Source organism: Temnothorax curvispinosus, unplaced genomic scaffold (genome assembly GCF_003070985.1).
Source record: "Temnothorax curvispinosus isolate PA1 unplaced genomic scaffold, ASM307098v1 QBEX01000258.1, whole genome shotgun sequence".
Lineage (NCBI taxonomy): Eukaryota > Metazoa > Arthropoda > Insecta > Hymenoptera > Formicidae > Temnothorax > Temnothorax curvispinosus.
In genome coordinates, this window is record NW_020210038.1 from 873,439 (window position 1) to 892,689 (window position 19,251).

Consider the following 19,251-nt stretch of genomic DNA (forward strand, 5'->3'; position numbering starts at 1 on the left):
GCGAGTCGCTGAACGCGGGTTTCCTTTCCTTCTCGAAGAAAATGTGATGAAAGCGGGGGGACTTCCGGTATCGGACTTGACCAATCAGGAGATTCATCGCGATTCGTTGTCACGGAAATGCACAAGCCAATATTGCAATAATTAATGATTGTTCGAAAATTGATCGTTTTTTACTTTAATTAGCTATTGCTTTTATCGAGCGTAATATAATTCCCGATATTGCCAATATTGGCCTAATTAGGCCAATGTTGCACGTTTGGGCACGTGTCGTATGAAAACTCTTTTTGATTCGTGATTCGTGACTGGCGAGTCGCGAATTTTAGTCCATGAATAACCCATACTGCCCATAACCTAAAATAATTTCGTCTTCTCTCGCGAGGGCGCGAGCTCGACATATTTTGCGATGCTTTCAGTACAAATCTAATCTGTCGGGAGAAAAAAGTAGCTAGTAAAGATTGAGAGATTCTATCGCTTTTAATTACGCCTGATTGGTGTTTGTGTTAAAGACGGCAATTGATAATTAAATCAGGAAGCATGTCCATGCTCGCGGAGCGCCGGCAAAAGCAAAAGTGGACTTTAAATCCACGGGGAAAGTTTTGGACCGAAGGTGAATATTTCAAGATATATAAAATCTACGGCTATAGTTTACTTCTCTCACAATTTGTCAGTTATGACTTTTGCGAGTCAAGTTACATCCGTTATGCACCAACATACATTGTGATCTCGTTTCGTGCTTTTCCTACTAATAATATGTTTACGTCAATGCAGACTCGAACAAAATCGGCCAGAAAATGTTGGAGAAGATGGGCTGGACGAAAGGGAAAGGACTCGGCATTAATGAGCAAGGAACTACAGAAATTTACAGCGTGTCACACAAGAGCGACACAACTGGTATGTACCTAAAACAATCTGTAATTTTTACATTAGAGGCTAGCTATTTTGTAGACATTATGCTTAAGTAAGATCTTATTTCTTTCTGGAAGGTGTGGGGTATGACAAGAATTTTGAGGAGTGGACTGAACATCAGGAAAAATTTGGCAACTTTCTACAGCAGCTTAACAGTAATCGAGATCAAGATGCTGTTAAAGATGGGGACACTAATCTCAGCGGACAGTCTATCGAGCTGAAATCTAAGCAGAGTCGTGCTCGTGTGCAGTAAGCATTATATATTATAAGCATTATATCGTTCTCTAATTTCTGCTAATATATAAATGCAAGATGTATGCATATAGATACATTCAGATTTAAACAAAGTTTTAAGTAAGCTGTGATATCTAGATATCTTTTTACGCATACAAACATCTTTACGAATATTAACTTTATTTATAAAAATGAAACTAATAAATATTTTGTATATTACATAATTATAAAAATATATCAATTTATTTGCAGTTACAAGAAGTTCACGCGCGGTAAAGATATAAATAAATATAAATCAAAGGATTTGGCAAATATATTTGGTCAAAAAGAATTAGTTGAAAAAACTCAAGTCAAGGTAGAAAAAGACGACAGTATTCGTGAGACGGAAGCTCCTGACTTTAAGGATTGGTATGGAGTCAACACAATTAACTGTGGTAACATGGTTGAATATTTTAAACATAAGTCGAACTATAGTAATAAGTCTGATTACTTGAAATATAATGTAAAGTCACACAATGATACAAGCTTATCAAGCAATATGCCTGATAATCAAAGAACTGACTCTGAAAGTGAGAATGATCAACATGTTGGTTTTGGATTTGCACCAAAAACGGTAGATACATCATTGTCCAGTTGTGGAGCGTTAAAAGACTCTGATGATAAAGGCAATTACGCTTTTGACAATCCTTGCTTGGGATTGAATAGTTCTATAGAAACTGCTTATAGCACCAATGGCTTTTCTGTAGAGTCTACGAAGAAGAAAAAGAAGAAATTTGAAAGTGACAGTTTGCATATCACTGAAGTAGATAAAAATAATACTAGAAAAAAATTAACTGAAACTATTGATAGTGATTGCAAAAATGGTTTTATTAATCCAGCTCTTAATCTAGACGCAAAACCGGAGGAGGATTGTAATGGCAAGGAATTTGAAGTTTTCAGAACACCAATTAATCTTGAAAACTGCAATGGCTCTTCTACGAAGTCTGCGAAGAAAAGGAAGAAGGAATTTGAAAGTGACAGTTTGCATATCACTGAAGTAGATAAACACAATACCAGAAAGAAATTAAAATCTGAAATTATTGATAGTGATTGTAAAAATGGTTTCATTAATCCAGCACTTAATCTAGACACAAAGCCTGAAGAGGATCGTAATGGCAACGAATTTGAAGTAATCAGAGCACAGATTGGCTTTGAAAACTGCAATGGCTCTTCTACAAAGCCTACGAAGAAAAGGAAGAAGGAATTTGACAGTTTGCACATCACTGAAGCAGATAAACACAATACTAGAAAGAAATTAAAAGCTGAAACTATTGATAGTGATTGCAAAAATGGTTTTATTAATCCAGCACTTAATCTAGGCACAAACCCTGAAGAGGATCGTAATGGCAAGGAGTTTGAAGTATTTAGAGCACAGTTTGGTCTTGAAAACTGCGGTTTAGATCTGACGGACGAGAGAAACAACAAGAAACGTGTAACATTCAACGATCATGTCATGTTGTACGAATATAATATAAATTCTGCTAAGAAAAAGAAAGGAGAGGTCACATTGGATAAATTTGAAGTTGAAAATAAGAAGAGTAAAAAGAAGCGGAAACGCGAGAGCACTACAACTCCTGTAACAAACGGATTTGTTAATGAAGCGTTAGATGTACAAATATTATACGAAGAAATTAACGATAACAAGTTGAATGAGCACAGAAATAAAAAAATCAAGAGGAAGATATCTAAAACGTCCAATTTAGAAACGATACAAGAGTCACCAGAAAAGGAGATAATTGAAATCAATGTAGAATCAGAAGATACTCCAGATATTAGTATTGTTGAAAACGGAGAAACAGACACTATGGAACAACAATCGAAAAAGAAGAAAAAGAAGAAAGAGAAAAAAGAGAAAAAGGCCAAAGTTGAAGACATTACAGTACTTTGTGTCATAAATAAAAAAACAGGTATCGAGATTGAAAAGACAATTGAGAAAAAAATCAAGAAAGATAAGGAGAGTAAAGAAGAAGAAGAAACGGCAATTTCTAAGAAATGTAAAAAGAAAAAGAAGAAAGATAAGGAAAATTGCAAGAGTGAAAAACGTGCTATTCAAACAGAAATAAACAATGAACAGCAAGATATTAAGATATTAGAGAAATCAGATTCGAAGCAACAAAATGATTTAATCGAAAATGAAAATAAGGATGCAGCAGTAATGGAAACATTGCCAGTTTCTACGACTAAAGAAGAAGAGGAAAAAGAAGAAGAACCATTAGAAAAAATTAAACATAAGAAGAACAAAAGAAAAAGTATCAGTAAGGAAGACTGTTTGAATCACCAAAATATTGAGATATTAGATAAGTCAGATTCAAAGCAACAAAATGATTATTTAATCGAACAGGAAAATAAGGATGCAGCAATAATTGAAACATTACCAGTTCCTACGACTAAAGAAGAGGAAAAAGAAGAAGGACTATTGGAAAAAATTAAACATAAGAAGAAAAAGAGAAAAAGCATTGGTAAGGAAGATAGTTCGAGTGAAATCGATGTATGCAGTGTAGAGAGGAAAATTTTCGATAAGGAAAATACTGACAAAGAGCAAGATCCAAATACCAAAAAATTAGAAAAAAAAGATAAAAAAAGCAAGAAATCGAAAGACAAGAATGTATCCGACGATGTAGGAGATTCTTCCAATCCTAATAAGGAAGTTGTAAATGTAAATGTTATGAAGCAGGACAAAATAGAAAATGCGGAGCCTACCGATACACCTTCAAAAATGAGTAAAGTGATTGATACGATCGACAATATAATCAATAGTCCATGGAATGTAAAAGCAAGGATGTCCAAGAGAATACTGATAACACTTTTCCATAACAATGCAATATCAGAGTTTCCAGGTTCTAATATCCATAATATAAAAGGATATGGTGCAGATGAATATGACCTATAATATGTAGAATAATGCATTTTTTACTTAGCAGATAAGTAATAGCTTATTGTTTGACAAGAATCTTAATTGATATTTATGACATATGCATATATGTATATATCTTTTTGAACAAAAGTATGCACTTTAATTACTATATGTTGATTTGTAATAACAGAAAATCATTTCAACATATATAATCAAGTAAATTATTTATAATATATTGAAAGAATTTTTCAAAGAGTGTTTAATATAATTTTATATTAAAATAAAATTATGTTTACAACTGCATTTATTTAATTGATGTAATTTCAATAAAGTAATTTTTTAAATAACAATTCTTATATTGAAATAACAAGTATATTTCTTATTCAAATATTTTTAAAATATATTTACAATATAGAAAATTTATATATAAAGTTTTTCAGGATTTTTAAACAGTTCTTTATTCTTTAACCACATGATTATATAAAATGTATTTATACCTGTGATTTATACCTCTTTTACTTATATATACATGGGTATTTTTATGTTAAAGTATTATAAATTATTCTAAATTATCATGTATATGACTGACATCTTCTAAGCTTAAAACTTTCTCACGAATAAGAGAAACAGCTTCCAAATCTGATTCATTTAATTCTATTATAGTTTGTGGTATATAATCTTCCTCTGCTGTGAGCACACAGTATTGACGTTCTTCTAAAAGATGTTTTACTTTCTGTAAGAGCTTTGGCTCACATTTAAACTGTAAAACAAAATTAATGAACATATACAAATTGTAATTTTAATATCATACATGCATATATAAATATATACATGTTCTTCTTCATTTATAGTGTAAAAGATTACATAATTCCCTTATAATTATTTAAATACTTAAAAAATAAGCTCTTATTGAATACCTGGAAATATTCCGTATCATTCTCTTTGAATTCCTCCACGTCCTCTGCACCAACTTCAATAGCATCATCCGTAGCTTTTTCCAAATCGCCTTTCTTTTCAACTATGATACTACCTAAATGAGTAAACATATTTTTGGCAGAGGTATCTGTAGCTTTTCCTCTGTGTACACAATTAAAAATATATTAGATAAGAGGTATATATTTTGGAATATTTAATTTGTGCTGTCTCTTATACTACTTATATATATATAAAAGAATTATTACTGTACTATATAATGCTAAATATGGAGCATTATATAATAAAGTGAATAAAATTTGGTTTCCAAATATCCTAAGATAGTAATACTTTCCAATACGTTTCGGATATATACTTTATATGTCAGAAACATGCATGCCTGGCATACCTGGTCTTTTTGAGTTTCGCATTAAGCTCATGCGAGAATGCTTTGGGATTATCCGTTGTATAACGTACAAGCATGACGTAACCGTTTGGTCCACGAATTTCAATTATACCTGTCTGAGTCTTGTTCTTACGTGCCTCCATCTTCTCAAGGAAAGACTTTATCGATGCCACAGGCATGTTTACCTTCTTAGCTCGTTCAATGATTTGCGATAGTTTTAAATTATGAGTAGGCTTTGTACTGCCGTTCTCTGAAAGAAGATACTATTTATTTTCTTTTTCATAACGGCTGGCATGTTGATGCTGAAGTTATTACGTCACAATGAAATCAAATGTACCCAGCAACGTATGTACAAAGTATATTGAAAAGCTATGTTGAAATGCAGTTATTAATCACGCAAGTAGAATATATATATTTAATATATTTCATATATGGGGAGTCTATCGTTTAGCGAGCATTGGATACAATTGTTACAGTGAATATCACATACCCCGTATAGCAACTGTCATTTGCAACTTGAGGTGATGAAACAGCACCATCCGTTCGTTATCAGTTTCTTCTTTTATGTGTTTTATATTTTGCCATTTGCTATGACCGGCGAATCTCTTACTGTTTTTGGACAGAACGTAAATACGTCTATTGAGCAGTAATCTGTTCAATACTTGTGCCATTTTTGGGAAGGGCTACAGTACACACATAGCAGACAAGTCACGCTTTTTGCCGAACTGCGCTTTGTCTTTCGCCTCCTTAATTTTTCCTTCGATATGTGCGATTATTTTATTTTATAACAGGGGAAGACGCGAGAGATGCTCCTAAAACTGAATAGATCCATTAATGAGGTTAGAATCGCATATCGTGACGTTTGACGTTAATTCTGACAGGACATCGTAGAAATTCGAGCAGTTTAAACAAACAAATTAAACAATCGCATCTTTAATTAATTCTGAAGATCAAATGCAGCTGGACAATATGATATTTCGCGAAATTGATTTTCGTCAATCAAACTCTTTACCGACTGCAAAGTCGCGAGTTTGATATCGAGGTTCGAAGTTCGAGCGCGAGATGGAGCCACTTGACCGTTTTTTGGCGTTATCGCATTTTCTAATTTTCTATAGTTTTAAGTTTTAAATTGTAATTATCGCATGTATACTCTTCTCAGCGATGTTGTCTCATAATTTTTCTTTTTTTTTCTATTCCAGAAATCCAGATACGTGCTTATCCTAAATACAAAAGAGACACGAAGTGGTCGCAGAAAGGAACAGATCGCTCGAGTGCAGTTATAACGTCAACGGTCCTATACGGTTGCGTCGCCGCCATATTGATTTCGCGCGATTAGCGAGTTCGAAACCGACGGGAGATCGTTCCGCGTTTCTCGCGTCTTTTATCGGGAAAGAATGAATTGTACGCGTAAACGTGCGTCGCGGGGGCCGTACAAAGTGTCGCGCGATTCCCGTAGATCATTAGTTGTGCGAGACTAATGCGCGCGACCGCGATTCGCCGCGATTCGCTCCGGCTAACCCTCGCCGTTCGCGACACTCGCATTACGGCGGCCATGTTCGGTCTCGCGCCGTACTCCGTTCGAAGTCGAAGCAAGATCGCTCCGCGTCTTTCGCGTCTTTCGCCGCTAAAAATCGAGTCGGGTAGAAAGATGTACGTCGGGAGTGCCGAACGAGGTATCGAATGTCCGTTGTGTGGACTATCAGTCGGCCGGATCAACGCTCGCGAACGTAATTCGTCGCGGATTATTCGTCGCGATTCGTGGCGTCGGTTGTCGGTTAATCGGCGTCGCCGGTCATTTCGATCTCGTATCGAGCTTGAAGTTCTGAAATCGCGCCGCGTCTATTTTCCCGACTAGGAACCGCCGGGTGTGTTTCGATCGGTCGTGTATTCGTCGCGTTGCGTTTGAAAAACAAAGTGCCTGACCCGAGGAAACGAGTGGATCGTCGGGCGACCACCGCGGAAGGTCCAGGTAAATGATGATAATTAGTAACGCTCTACTATTATTTCTCGTCGAATTAACTGAGAATAAGAAAATAATTTTCTATATTTTTTCAGGAACAATTTTGTCGAAAACCACGTCGAAAATTTGCGGTTGTCCGTCACGGCAAGCACAAGAGACCGCGTGTAAAGTTTATCAGAAGGTTTACTTCGAGGTAATTACTAAGCTTAATTAACTGCGGCGCTCCTTCCTTAGTCTTTCCAAAAAGGAAGAGAAATCAATTTTGCACCAGCGTCAAAGATTTCGCGTCGCGCATTTGCCTATTCGGCATAGCCGCGACAAATAAGACTGCGCGAAGCGAAAGTTTATTCACACACACACCTTTCCCCCTTTTCCGCAGTTAATCACTGGCGGCGTGGCGCGGGAATCAAAGGGAACGGCGCGGCGCGAGCCTCGTCCACGCGGATTGTGTCAAAGGAACCAGCGGCTACAAAATTAACGCGATTAGGCCGGCGCGGCGGTGGACTCGCTCGGGGGTAAGTAAAAAGAATGGCATCGAACGGAGTCGACTAAATTTAGAAAGCCGAGGGTGAAGGCGCTTAACGAACCGGCCAGAGGGGTCGATATTTAGTCCGCGCAATCTTCATCTTAGAGGCCGCAACGGGCTCTGAAAAGTTGCCGGGTTTAAGCACACAATAAAGCAAACACGCCCCGCGATACGAGAGAGTCATTAAAGATGCAGCAGTGCGATATTGTTCCCTCGATATTCCTCGGTAAAGTATCAAGATTTGCAGTCGACGCTACCCTGTTGTTAATTGCAACAGTCATTTGCAGGGTGTTTACTTAATGAATATGCACGACAGCGTGAGCGTGTGTGCACTTTTTAAACGTGCGTATTTCACGTCGTTGTTTATATGCAATTTTCCCTCGGGCGGGTTAATAATAGTCACAACTAATTTAACATCGCGATCTATTTAGGAACGAGCTATTGCGCCCGTCGGTTAACTTTATCTTCGACGTAATGGATGAATGAAGATTGCGTTACAAGTTTATCCCCGAAGTTTGATTCGTCAGAATTGATTTTGAATGTTACGCAGCTCTATAATTGGACAGTTAGAGAGACGATCCAAAGTTTACGCGGCCGATATTATTTTTTGTTATTCCCCCCCCCCCTCCACACGTATTATATTTCCATACATTCGAATTTCAATAATATCATTTTTTTTATTGCTCTTATAAGTATTATATTTCCATGTATTCGAATTTCAATGATATCGTTACCATTTCATTAGTAAATTGGGCGACGGACTTGTACACTGTTTCCGTCATCGTATTAGCAAAGTTAATTAATAGTCAAGAGTGTGTGTATGTGAGTCCGATCAATCATCCTCCATCTCATCAGATCGTTAGTCATTCGAGAAGGGTCACAAGTGCTCGACTCTGGTTACAAGTAATGGAATAATAGCAACCGAATGTGGATAAGCAATCGTCACAGTTTTCACGGTTTAAATGACCACAATTTTTATTTAAAATAAAGAAAATATTCTAGACGAATTGATGAACCTTCAACTTCGGCTTTTTAAGTTCAATTAATATGTATTATAAGAAAAAATTTGGTATCAAAGAATTACCAATAAATTAAATCGAATCAAAGATAAATATAAGATGAAAAGGAGAATATTGAAAAAATTGATAATTAATACACTTTTGCACTTTTGAAATAATGCCTTTCTTTATAAGAATAGTATATAGATATATGAATGTATATATATATACATATTTAATTTATATGTAAATGCAAATTATATATTTATTATATTTATCTTATGTGTATATATAAATTAAAGAATTTATATATATTATCTTTCATAATATCCTATTATGAAAAATAACATAGATTTAGATGTGTATATAGCAATATTTTTTGCACAAAGATATTGTGACAATGTAGACCCTTTATATTTTTTATACATATATAACAAGAAAGACTCGATACAGAGCCATACTCTGACATTTTTAAATTAGACTTATCTGCAATTAACAACCTTTTATCAAATGCATCGATATAATTACGTTGAAAAAACGTCATCAACAAAACGTTACAAATATTGGCGCATTCGAAAAAATTTTTCTCACCGAAAACCTGAATAATTACTTCGGTAAAAAGCGACGCGTGATGTGAATAGTACACTTTAATTCGCGCAAATTGACAGGTCGTTCTATCAGAATGAAAACCTTTGGGCTTAATGACCGTCGCTCGAGTCCCTTCGTCTTCTCGCTCTGATTTTTACCCGAGCCCGCCCGAGCCCTCCCGTCCGTTTTCTTTCCGTACGTGTGTACGTCATCGTCGGTGCGTATAGGTGTACACGTCGCGTTCAATTTTATGAAGGAGGACGCGTAGGGGGGGCGCCGACGGGGGTGGCGACGTTTAATAAAGGGCGTGGGCATGTGTATGTATGTGTGCTAGGGGTGCTAGTTAGCACGGCGCTTGGCGCCGTCGACGACGTCGCCGTCTGGACGCGTATAGTCTCTCCACGACGTTCTGCACCGACGACCTCGTCTTTTAAAGTACACACTGACGCGCAAACGATGCTTCTTTAAACAGCGAGCCAATGATACGAAATAAAGTAACTTGGCGTTCAGCTGACGCGTACAACACCGACGCACCGCGTGCATTCCCGAAGACAACTAAGTAACGAACTTAATAAATGAATAAGCACGAACCATCAAGATGCATGGGATTTTGTTCGTTCCATTGCGTAACATAATGGGATCGCTACGTGCTCAAGCATGAAAAATTGTAAAGTTTTTTTTTCTTTTTGTTTGCTTTTCGAACTCGCAGTGGTAAATACGTAAAAAGGCAAAAATGGCTGAGAAATAACTAAATAGATATAATAAATCCATGAACACAATAGCTTAAAATCTCGTGCAGCTTAAATTTTTATACAGCAGGCTATATAATTCCACAAAACATACTTATTACATTTCTTTCTTTTAATATGCAAGTTTAAAGTTACATTCTTGAAATTTTATTTTTGCGCGATCGACTTGATTTCGTTTGCCAATCTCAATTCTTCTCGGACGACGAACATTTCACGGTAATTTTTGAGAATATTTTAACGTACCTCATGAGTTATTTACTTCTCAACCCGATAGAAATATCCAGTATCGATTGAATCCCGTCTCGTCACGCTTGCGGACGTTTACTCGATCACCCGGTGTATCTGTGCTTTCAATTGAATAGGTCACTATGCACACTACTCCGGTCTTTATTAGCCGCCTGTGGTAAAGAGAGAAGGTCGGTCGGTTTGCACGTAATCCAAGTTAACATTCGGGGGATTAGAACTTCCTCCCACCCGTTCTCTCATTCGTATATTCTGCCCCGCTTTGCCCGACCCTTCGCCGCAGCTCGCCGTATTTAGTCAGCAGTAAAAGCTTTAATGAAAAGGATCTTGGTTTCACGAGGCACTAAAATCGGTTATATTGGCAACGAGGAGAGAGGTTCGACGAACGAATGCCCTTTATCGAACGATCACATAAACGCATCCCCCTTTTCCCCCCCTCTCTTCTCTCACACGTTTGTCTTTTTTCTCTCCTTTTCTTGTGTCTCGAAACCGATATAAAACTTTGGATTAAAAACATGTCGGGGATTCAGACGGGGAAGCAGCGTAATAACATGGTGAGAAAAGTCCGATTGATTGAAGTCTTCGGTTGTGTAATATACGATATACGGATAAACAGCATATAATATTCGTGATGTATCGTTACATCGATTTCTTCTCCATTCGCGAAGGATTGTTATACATGTATACATATACGTCGCGAAATTTATTAGTCTGCAAAAATTTCACAGCGAGGCGTTCTGCCAAAACTGTGACTTGCAGGTCAGCATCTTAAATAATAGGGTCGTTGCATAAAATTTTTTTATTAAGCGGTATCCATAATTAATGTAGAGAATCTAAGCCGATTTTTAATACTTTTTGAATTTAAAAAAAAACCTAAATTTGAGAAAGTTATAGCTTTCTAAAGTTTCTTTGATGACGGCAACTTCAAAAGATTTCGCAACAACATTATGACGTCACGCACATTTTCGTGTACTATATTTTCTTCAATTTTGAAGATATTGCAAAAATTCAAAAAGTTTACAAAGAAAGTATGCCATAATCTATCAGACTACTTAACCCTTCGCCCGTAAACTATAATTTGACTGGCATCGTCCGTAATCTGGGTCATAAATGTCCTGTCGTTATTTTGACCTAGTAAATAGTGTTCAAAAAATCTGAAAAAATTCTGTAATACTTGTATACTATCCTATTTTATAATCCCAAAGTTTATTTAGCGATTCATTATAAGATAAATTGTTTATAAATAATTCTTTATGCAAAAAATTGATAAAAATCCATTTTTATTAAAAAAATCATATCTCATTGAGTTTTAAATCAAAATAAAAAATTCCAACGAGGTTTTATAGTTAAATATGTGTACTTTCAAGAAAAAAATTCTGTATATGGGTCATTTTTAAAAAGTATAATTATTCTGAGGATTGAAAATGGCCTTTTTCGGGTTAAGGAGAAATAAGACTTTTAACGTAATTTTTACATTATTTTATTAAAAAATCATATAAAATCGTCTTTCTCGTAAATAATATCTGATATTTGTCGCTTGATCATCCATTGTACCCTGAAAGTACATGTAATTTCTTTTTACACGTGTTTTCATCCACTCAAATTTTGAGGTTATAGGTATATATAATATACACAATCATAAAAAAATATCACTTATATAAGTTAAAAATAACTGTAGTAATATGAAAATGACGTTAAATTAATTTTACTTACTTGCACGAAAGTCTGGCACTGTCCGTAAACTGGGTCAATAGTGGCACTGGACGCACTTTGACTCGCTGCTGGTCAAGCACACACTGGCGAATTCCAACGAAACTTTGGGCATGAGTTCTCCCCACTACCTACTTTTTTTACGAGGGACGGCAAGCCCCCCCCCCTTTTCATTTCGGCGGTATTCTATCTTGAATTTCGGCTTGTGCCATTTATGACCCAGTTTACGGGCGAAGGGTTAATAAAAAAAATTTATGTTAAAACCGAATTGCGCGCCAGTCGTAGAGATGTATACAATTATGATTATATACGCGAAACGATAACGCGTAAATCGTTGTATACGTCAGCGACGACATATTATCGATACCACGCAAGCGTCGGGCGCTCATTATCGTAAACGACGCGGCGACAGACAGTGCTGTCTGTCGATTGTAGTTCTTTCCCCGATACTTTATCCTCCACACGTGTGCTTGCGCGTTTAACGGCGTGTTCCCATCGTTTATTAAATTAACGATCAGTCGTGAAGCTCACCTTTATTGGATGCTTTTGGGAGAGCACGTAGGCGGGGAATAGCGATGGATTTAAAGCTCCAGGCTATATGCTAAATGGAGCAACATTCGAGAGCTCGTTATTATTCTTTACAATTAATTAATTAATAACAATATTATATTTTTAAATAAGCGTGGTATCACAAGACAGTTATAAATAGCTAAATGCGATTTTTTTGTCCCTAATTGTAAGTAATTTATCTTTATGAAATTAATATTTTGTTTTCAAAGTTTCCATATAATTAATAGAGTTCCGATTTTTTCTTAAAGTATTGTGATGATGTTTCTGACACGCTTTTAATACGAAGACAAAGGGTTTTAGTGATTAAATGTAAAAAAATAAAAATACCAAAATATGAGAAGATATATGATATGATAATTTCATGTTTTGATTATTAAAGAATTTTTCGAGAAAGGAATAAATATATTATATTTTTATAAATACATAATGACAGCTAAATATATTCTAAAGGAAGATAATTATTATTTTACAAAAATAAATGACACATTTATAAATCCATAGAGAAAATGATAGGAAAAAAGAAGGAATATGGATTTTAAATATTAAATATTTGCGATATCATATATGTTCGTATGTATTCTAAAGATGGTAACAATTCTAGAAATAATATCTGTCATAATATCGAGAATATGGTAAATGTGTCATAATATCATGTGTCATGTATAAAAAATATAGAGTTCTCTTGATTAAATCAATCCGCGCTCAATTGGAGAAAATTATCGGAGCTACATGTAGAAATGTAAAAATAAAGGGCAAGAAGCAAGTGTTGGAGCGCACCACAGTAATACTAATCACTTAAATCATAAGATAACATTTGATCTGACTTATCGAATAATATTTAAGTCAATCGAATAATAAAATAGATATTAGATTTTCTCCGGATTCTGAAATCGTAAATAAATTTTCTTAATACACGTTTTATGAGCACATCGTTCGAAAAACGAAATGTGCTAGTTATATATTTATATACGATAAAAAGATTAAAATCACTTTGGTCTCTTTTCTCCGAGCCGAGATTCCATTGTACGATTAATGCCTTCAGTCACTTCGCAGAACGTTAACGTCGCCGGGAATGGTCCGAATATATCTTCTCTTTTTGTATTAACTCGCGATTTTCGGGCTTCATCGAAAAACGTCGTAAATTCGTTCCACGTATCAAACGCGAGGACGCAAGAGGGTATTTCAAATGCCAGTGCGCGACACTACGTATAAGAAACACGGGATAGCCAAAGGCAGACAGCTAGCGCCTCGGTAAGAAAGAGGAAGACGGAGACTCTTCCTAGCAGAGAGGAGAGTATTTCATCGTTCTTTCGTGGGTTTTTTGCGACGGATTCTTGCCAAGTCCTGGGCGGGTATTACCTCCTTTGAATCTACCTCGAACAAGGCTTGATCTTTAAGCCGCTCGGGGGGTTAGGTTAGTAATTTGCGGATTATACGAGCAGGACGCCCGGAGAGGGATAGGAAGCGAGGGAGAAGCCGGGGCAGTAGAAAGGAAAAGAAATAGCGTCGCTGGTGAACTCGGCCGAACGATAGTATGCACCCTCGTCTGTAATTTTCTGACCTCTTCTCTCCATCACATCCTCTTTCCCGGTTTCTGTGTCTCTCCGCCGTGCGTCGTTCCCTCTGTTTTCACCCTGTCTCGTTTCTTAGTCCCGCGCGATTCTGTGCAGCCGTGGAGGAGTCGCGAAAGACTTTTCATTTCAATAACTATGGCAATGTGGCTATTTACCCGTGGACGCAAGATACTCGGGGCTTGGATGGCAATTTACGCTACATTCTGTACTTTACATCTTTGATGATCTTAGATACTGTATAGGTCCATCAGTAGGGCCATTGATAATGACGAGAAGATTATAGAGAACTTACAAAGCTTCGTTTCCTGAATATACTGTAATTGATCGGCTTCTCTTCTACCTTCCTCGAAGGAAGGCGAGTTTCAACGAGTTTCAACGTTCGTACTTGCAAGAAACTCGCTGATAGCACATTCCTCCGACGAAAAATTACAATATTAGAATCGAAGTTATTAAATCCGATTGCGCTGCTGAAAATTATTTAAAAAATTTCCTTTTTTTCGAATAGAGCATTTGTTTTAATCTAATTAGAAACAAGATACAATGTCTGCAAGATACTGTGTCTACATAAATTGATTTTATCAAAAATAATATTATTAAGGAACATTCAGATTGATGAATATTTTTCTCGACGTGCCTGAGAGATTTCGTTTTTATCATTTTTACAATTAAGTGAATTTATGGATTATTCGGTGCAGCGACACAGAGAAACAATGGTACTCGCGGGAATAGCGATAGGCGTACGTAACTCTACCTTATAAATATTGCGATAATTAATGTATCGGAAGCGGTACTACCATCGTGCATTAATTTCAGCAAACATTATTAACCTGGAACCACGCTTTATTCTTTGTTTTTTTAAATAATTTCTGAGGGCACTGAAATAAGCTAATAAATTCGAAAAAGTCTCTTAAAAACTAATAAACTTAAAGGACCAAATTAACACATGATATTCTCCTAAACATAAAGTTTGATAACTTTTGCTGTAAAAAAAATATTATTTTTACTTGTTTACTTTCTTAATATTTAATTTTTTTTCGTTTGCTTGTTCTCTCTTTCCCTCTTTCTTCTATATATATATATATATATATGCTTAAAAGTATCAACAATCCGTTGACGTAGCAATTTGACGATCGCCAAATACGTCGCTGATATTATCATAAAAAGGGTTAGAAAACGCGTTAGGATCGAGGCAAGAGCTAGGGGCGTCTCGCAACAATAGCTACAACAACGGAAAAGTACAATCTTTCGGAAACGTATATACATTACGCCTTGTTAAAGTGGTAGTCATTTCTCCCCGAGACATCCTGTAGGCGGTGCGGCGAGTAAATAGGTTGCATTTAGAGGCACTCAGCGCACAGCGTGTGGCCCGCTCAAAACACGCGAGGAAAAGCCGCATTGACATTATCGGCTCTCCCTTCGGTCCTCCTTCCGGGTCAGGAAGCGGCCCCCGGGGTGCCCCGTAAGTAGCATGGCACGCACGGGGAGAGACAATGGATTCTTTTATACTGATAGAAAAGAAAAAAAGAGAAACTTACATGGGATCGTCGATGGCGTGCCGATGTCGTCTGGATGTAACGACATAAGTGTATAGTGATCGTGTGCATTTACTAAAAAAATATCAGCTTATGTTGGTGCCAAGAAAATTTCTCGTATTTTTATTTCTTTTACATATCTCAATTTTTTCTTCGACAATTGTTTCAGGTTGATAGAATTTTCGTTTAACTGGGGTATAATTTAGTTTCGTGTGACATTAACTTTAACTATTCACCACTAGCTGTGCGAAGAGCCAACTATTTCTATACGACGGATGATATTTTATAAAATAGCTTTATATAAAGAAGCTTTATTCTTGAATGCCAGTAACTTATTCATATACCCGATAAAGTTCGATATTTTTATATACAATCCTGGGCGATAATTTTAACGTCATTTTCCCAATAATTTTGAGGGTACACCAGTCAATACCAATTGTACATTTTTTATTCTCTCAATGTCTATTCTAGCATACTCTAAAAATAGGTCGATCGGGCTATGTTTCTGATGATTTTGTGCAAAGGAAATTTTACAAAATTCTGTAAATTTACACGTTGGCTAATTACAAGAAATTTCGCGAAATATATACATATATATAGTTGGAGATCGGCGCGAGCACTGCGTGCGAACGGCCGGGCACGAAAGCCACGGGCACAAATGCATCAGTTGGTATTGATTGCAGCAGCGCCGGGAGCAGACGCTCTCTCACACCGACATCGTCTGGTGCATGTCGTGCAGCGGCACCAAGAGATGTACCGCACATATACATGCGCGCGCGCTCGCGCGCGTATGCATGTAGAGCGCATCGGTATACAGAGACGAGAAACCACCACGCGCGCTAAGGCGACAGGGATAGGAATACAGAGTGTGCAGTAGGGCCGATGTTCCACGGCGGAGGTCATGGAACGTCAGTGATTGACGATGCACGCATGTCACCCGCACATACGCACACGGTCTCACGTACGCGAACGGACGGACGTACGGTTGGCAGATGGACGTTATTCTCGCCCCCATTCTCGCAGGGTGCGCGACGGGATCAAGGACGAGCACGTCCGCAGGAGTAGACACCGTAGAGAGAAAAGCCCAACAGGCAGGCAGTCACACACGTCGAGCGTTACTGACCTACTTCAAGTTTTCGATCCTCTTTAGCACCCTTCGCGCCCCTCGTCCTTTCCCTCGCGCGGCCTCCTTGCATATACAACGCAACCTGCGTTGTGTGCCTGATTTAAAAATAATTATTCAAAGCGACGCGATGTTTCTTGTAGTGTAAGGGACTTGCAGGGTTCTCTGAGGCCCTTTAACCCTTTCAAGACGGCATTAATCTAGGACAGTGGGGAAACTTTTTTGTGTTTTTAGTTTATTGTACGTGTTTGAGTTTTATTTTCCGTGCATCTTTTTTGCATTTTTTTCTGGCATTCTCCTTCAACTGGAAGATGTAACGATACACTCCCGAAACTTTACATGTAGAAATCAATTTTAACGGTAAATAAAATTTTAGTCCTGAATTTAAATTTGATGATACACATGTGTACCTGGAGTCTCGAAAGGGTTAACTTTCTAGACAGCCTGAGCAGTATCTAGAGAGAATTTCATCTAATTTACAGAATAATAAATTTCTTTCGCCAGTATATAGAATAACAATTAAAGTAATTTAAATCGACCGTGACTGGCAATATATAACGTCTTTTTGATATGAACATTGAAAAACTGTGAGCCAACTTGGTTTGTCGGATTCACACAGCACTTTTTTGGATCAATCATCGAGACATTATTAATTTCGACCATGGGTTTTGGTCAGTTGATGTAATTTCTAAATTAAATAGTTTAATTTTTATTGCGAAAAATATTACCCCAGCCAGGGTAATTCGACAAACCAAGTTGGCTCACAGTTTTTCAATGTTCATATCAAAAAGATGTTATATATTGCCAGTCACGGTCGATTTAAATTACTTTAATTGTTCATCTAATTTAATCAACTTAACAAACACTGAAATTAAAATTAGAATTTTAATAAATTTGTGTTAATTTAATCTTGATATCAGTTAACTTTTTGGATTATCTAATCGAAATTTTGCACGTCTATAAAGCGTTAACGACCTTTTTTTTTTAAGATTGTGGCTACTTAAATAAGCTGTTTTTGGACAAATACAATAAGGTAACATAATCTGACAGAATCTGCTATGGGTTTACAATTTTGGTCCAATCTAATATCCGCTTGGCATAGTGTATCATCATCTCTCTGTGATATTCTATTGAGTCTAACGGACATACAATCTAACGGATGTTCGTATATGCGCATCTTCCATGTATAGGCGATCTACATGGAGCTGAACATCGTACGGTTGTAATAGCTCTGGTCCTATTGACTACACCATACCATAATACGTTCAACATTGATCTAAATTGCCACATCTATAAATCCCATTGCGTTACTTGAACTTGAACAATTCAGCTTTTAGAACATTATACAATAATGCCATAATGAATAACACATAAAAAAAAATATTTTAATAATCTGATATGCGCTTTCTCGAATAATATTTCTCTTTATAATGCTCTGTCTTTTAAATTCGATTGCAAATTATTTAAATTCTTAATTACTGTTTTCAATAAATAGATAAACAATGTTTTTTATCTTTTATTTTTCGATAAGTTAATTAATTTGTTTAACTACTCGATTTTTTATTCGACTTTAATTAGATTAACGGAATTTTTGAATTATTAGTAAATGATAGACGTGTGAATAACGCTTTAAACATCCTCAAGCTTTTTTCACGGTTAGTGAATAGCAGAAAGAAATATTATACTAATTACAAAATACGATGGTTCCATACTATGCTGCGAAAGATACGTAATATCTTGCAGCGATCGCGCAAGATTGGTATTGTTTGCTTATCTCGCATTGAACCACGCGTAATCTGCGCCGGACGGGTTGCCGCTCGATTATTAATTCAGTGCTAACGAGGCGGATAATCATAATACACATCAGTGAATTGTTTCGATGCGATAATAACGACCATAATAATTAGTTTGGTAGAGTCGAATTGGAGAATGTGCGTTATGTGATTCAATACACTGATTTGCTCAATCTTCGCAGAAATATAATACCTTCCCGGTAAAATTGCCCTAATTCGATATTATTCAGTAATTACTTCTGCTATTATAATTACTGCATTATAATGAGGTTTGTGTTTAGTAAACTTGTTTTTAATAAATTCTACATATTATGAATCTTCATAATTTGATAAAGAAACAGTTAATAATTTCCAGTATTTAAAATACATTTACCAAGACAAAATTAACGTGTGACAATTATTCCAAAGTTTTTAATAAAATATTATTTTATATATTGAAAGCTTATTTCTAAAGTGTCTTTTCAAATAATAATTTATATAACAGGATTCGTACGTCGATCAGTAAACGAATTTCTATTTTATTAAATTAGTTAA

At 36.3% G+C, this 19,251-nt stretch overlaps 2 protein-coding genes and 1 long non-coding RNA gene across 3 annotated transcripts; 1 reads left to right on the top strand and 2 right to left on the bottom strand.

The window, feature by feature from the left end:
* Positions 1 to 125: 125 nt before the first annotated feature.
* LOC112451846 (putative leucine-rich repeat-containing protein DDB_G0290503) lies at positions 126 to 4,272 on the top strand. Its single transcript, XM_025011755.1, has 4 exons — positions 126 to 607; positions 769 to 891; positions 984 to 1,155; positions 1,393 to 4,272. Exons 1-4 carry the CDS (start codon positions 535 to 537, stop codon positions 4,067 to 4,069), a joined length of 3,045 nt encoding a protein of 1,014 aa, XP_024867523.1. The 5' UTR covers positions 126 to 534; the 3' UTR covers positions 4,070 to 4,272.
* Positions 4,273 to 4,474: 202 nt separating this feature from the next.
* On the bottom strand, positions 4,475 to 6,361 carry LOC112451903 (translational activator of cytochrome c oxidase 1). The gene is made up of 4 exons (XM_025011814.1): positions 5,842 to 6,361; positions 5,355 to 5,601; positions 4,951 to 5,110; positions 4,475 to 4,793 (listed from the first exon to the last, which is right to left on the bottom strand). The coding sequence occupies exons 1-4, from the start codon at positions 6,020 to 6,022 to the stop codon at positions 4,593 to 4,595; spliced, it is 789 nt and encodes a 262-aa protein (XP_024867582.1). The 5' UTR covers positions 6,023 to 6,361; the 3' UTR covers positions 4,475 to 4,592.
* A 5,518-nt stretch (positions 6,362 to 11,879) lies between these two features.
* LOC112451913 lies at positions 11,880 to 12,373 on the bottom strand. Its single transcript, XR_003040433.1, has 2 exons — positions 12,129 to 12,373; positions 11,880 to 11,970 (listed from the first exon to the last, which is right to left on the bottom strand). It is a non-coding gene; the product is annotated as an uncharacterized LOC112451913 (long non-coding RNA).
* Positions 12,374 to 19,251: the final 6,878 nt, after the last annotated feature.

Excerpts from the sequence above, each read along its gene's own strand:
- LOC112451903 (XM_025011814.1), bottom strand. The coding sequence starts at position 6,022 with ATGGCACAAGTATTGAACAGATTACTGCTCAATAGACGTATTTACGTT. Across the intron at positions 5,111-5,354 it reads GCGAAACTCAAAAAGACCAG|AGGAAAAGCTACAGATACCT; the intron begins GTATGCCAGGCA and ends TTGTGTACACAG. Across the intron at positions 4,794-4,950 it reads ATGATACGGAATATTTCCAG|TTTAAATGTGAGCCAAAGCT; the intron begins GTATTCAATAAG and ends TTTGTTTTACAG.
- LOC112451846 (XM_025011755.1), top strand. The coding sequence starts at position 535 with ATGTCCATGCTCGCGGAGCGCCGGCAAAAGCAAAAGTGGACTTTAAAT. Across the intron at positions 608-768 it reads GGGAAAGTTTTGGACCGAAG|ACTCGAACAAAATCGGCCAG; the intron begins GTGAATATTTCA and ends ACGTCAATGCAG. Across the intron at positions 1,156-1,392 it reads CAGAGTCGTGCTCGTGTGCA|TTACAAGAAGTTCACGCGCG; the intron begins GTAAGCATTATA and ends ATTTATTTGCAG.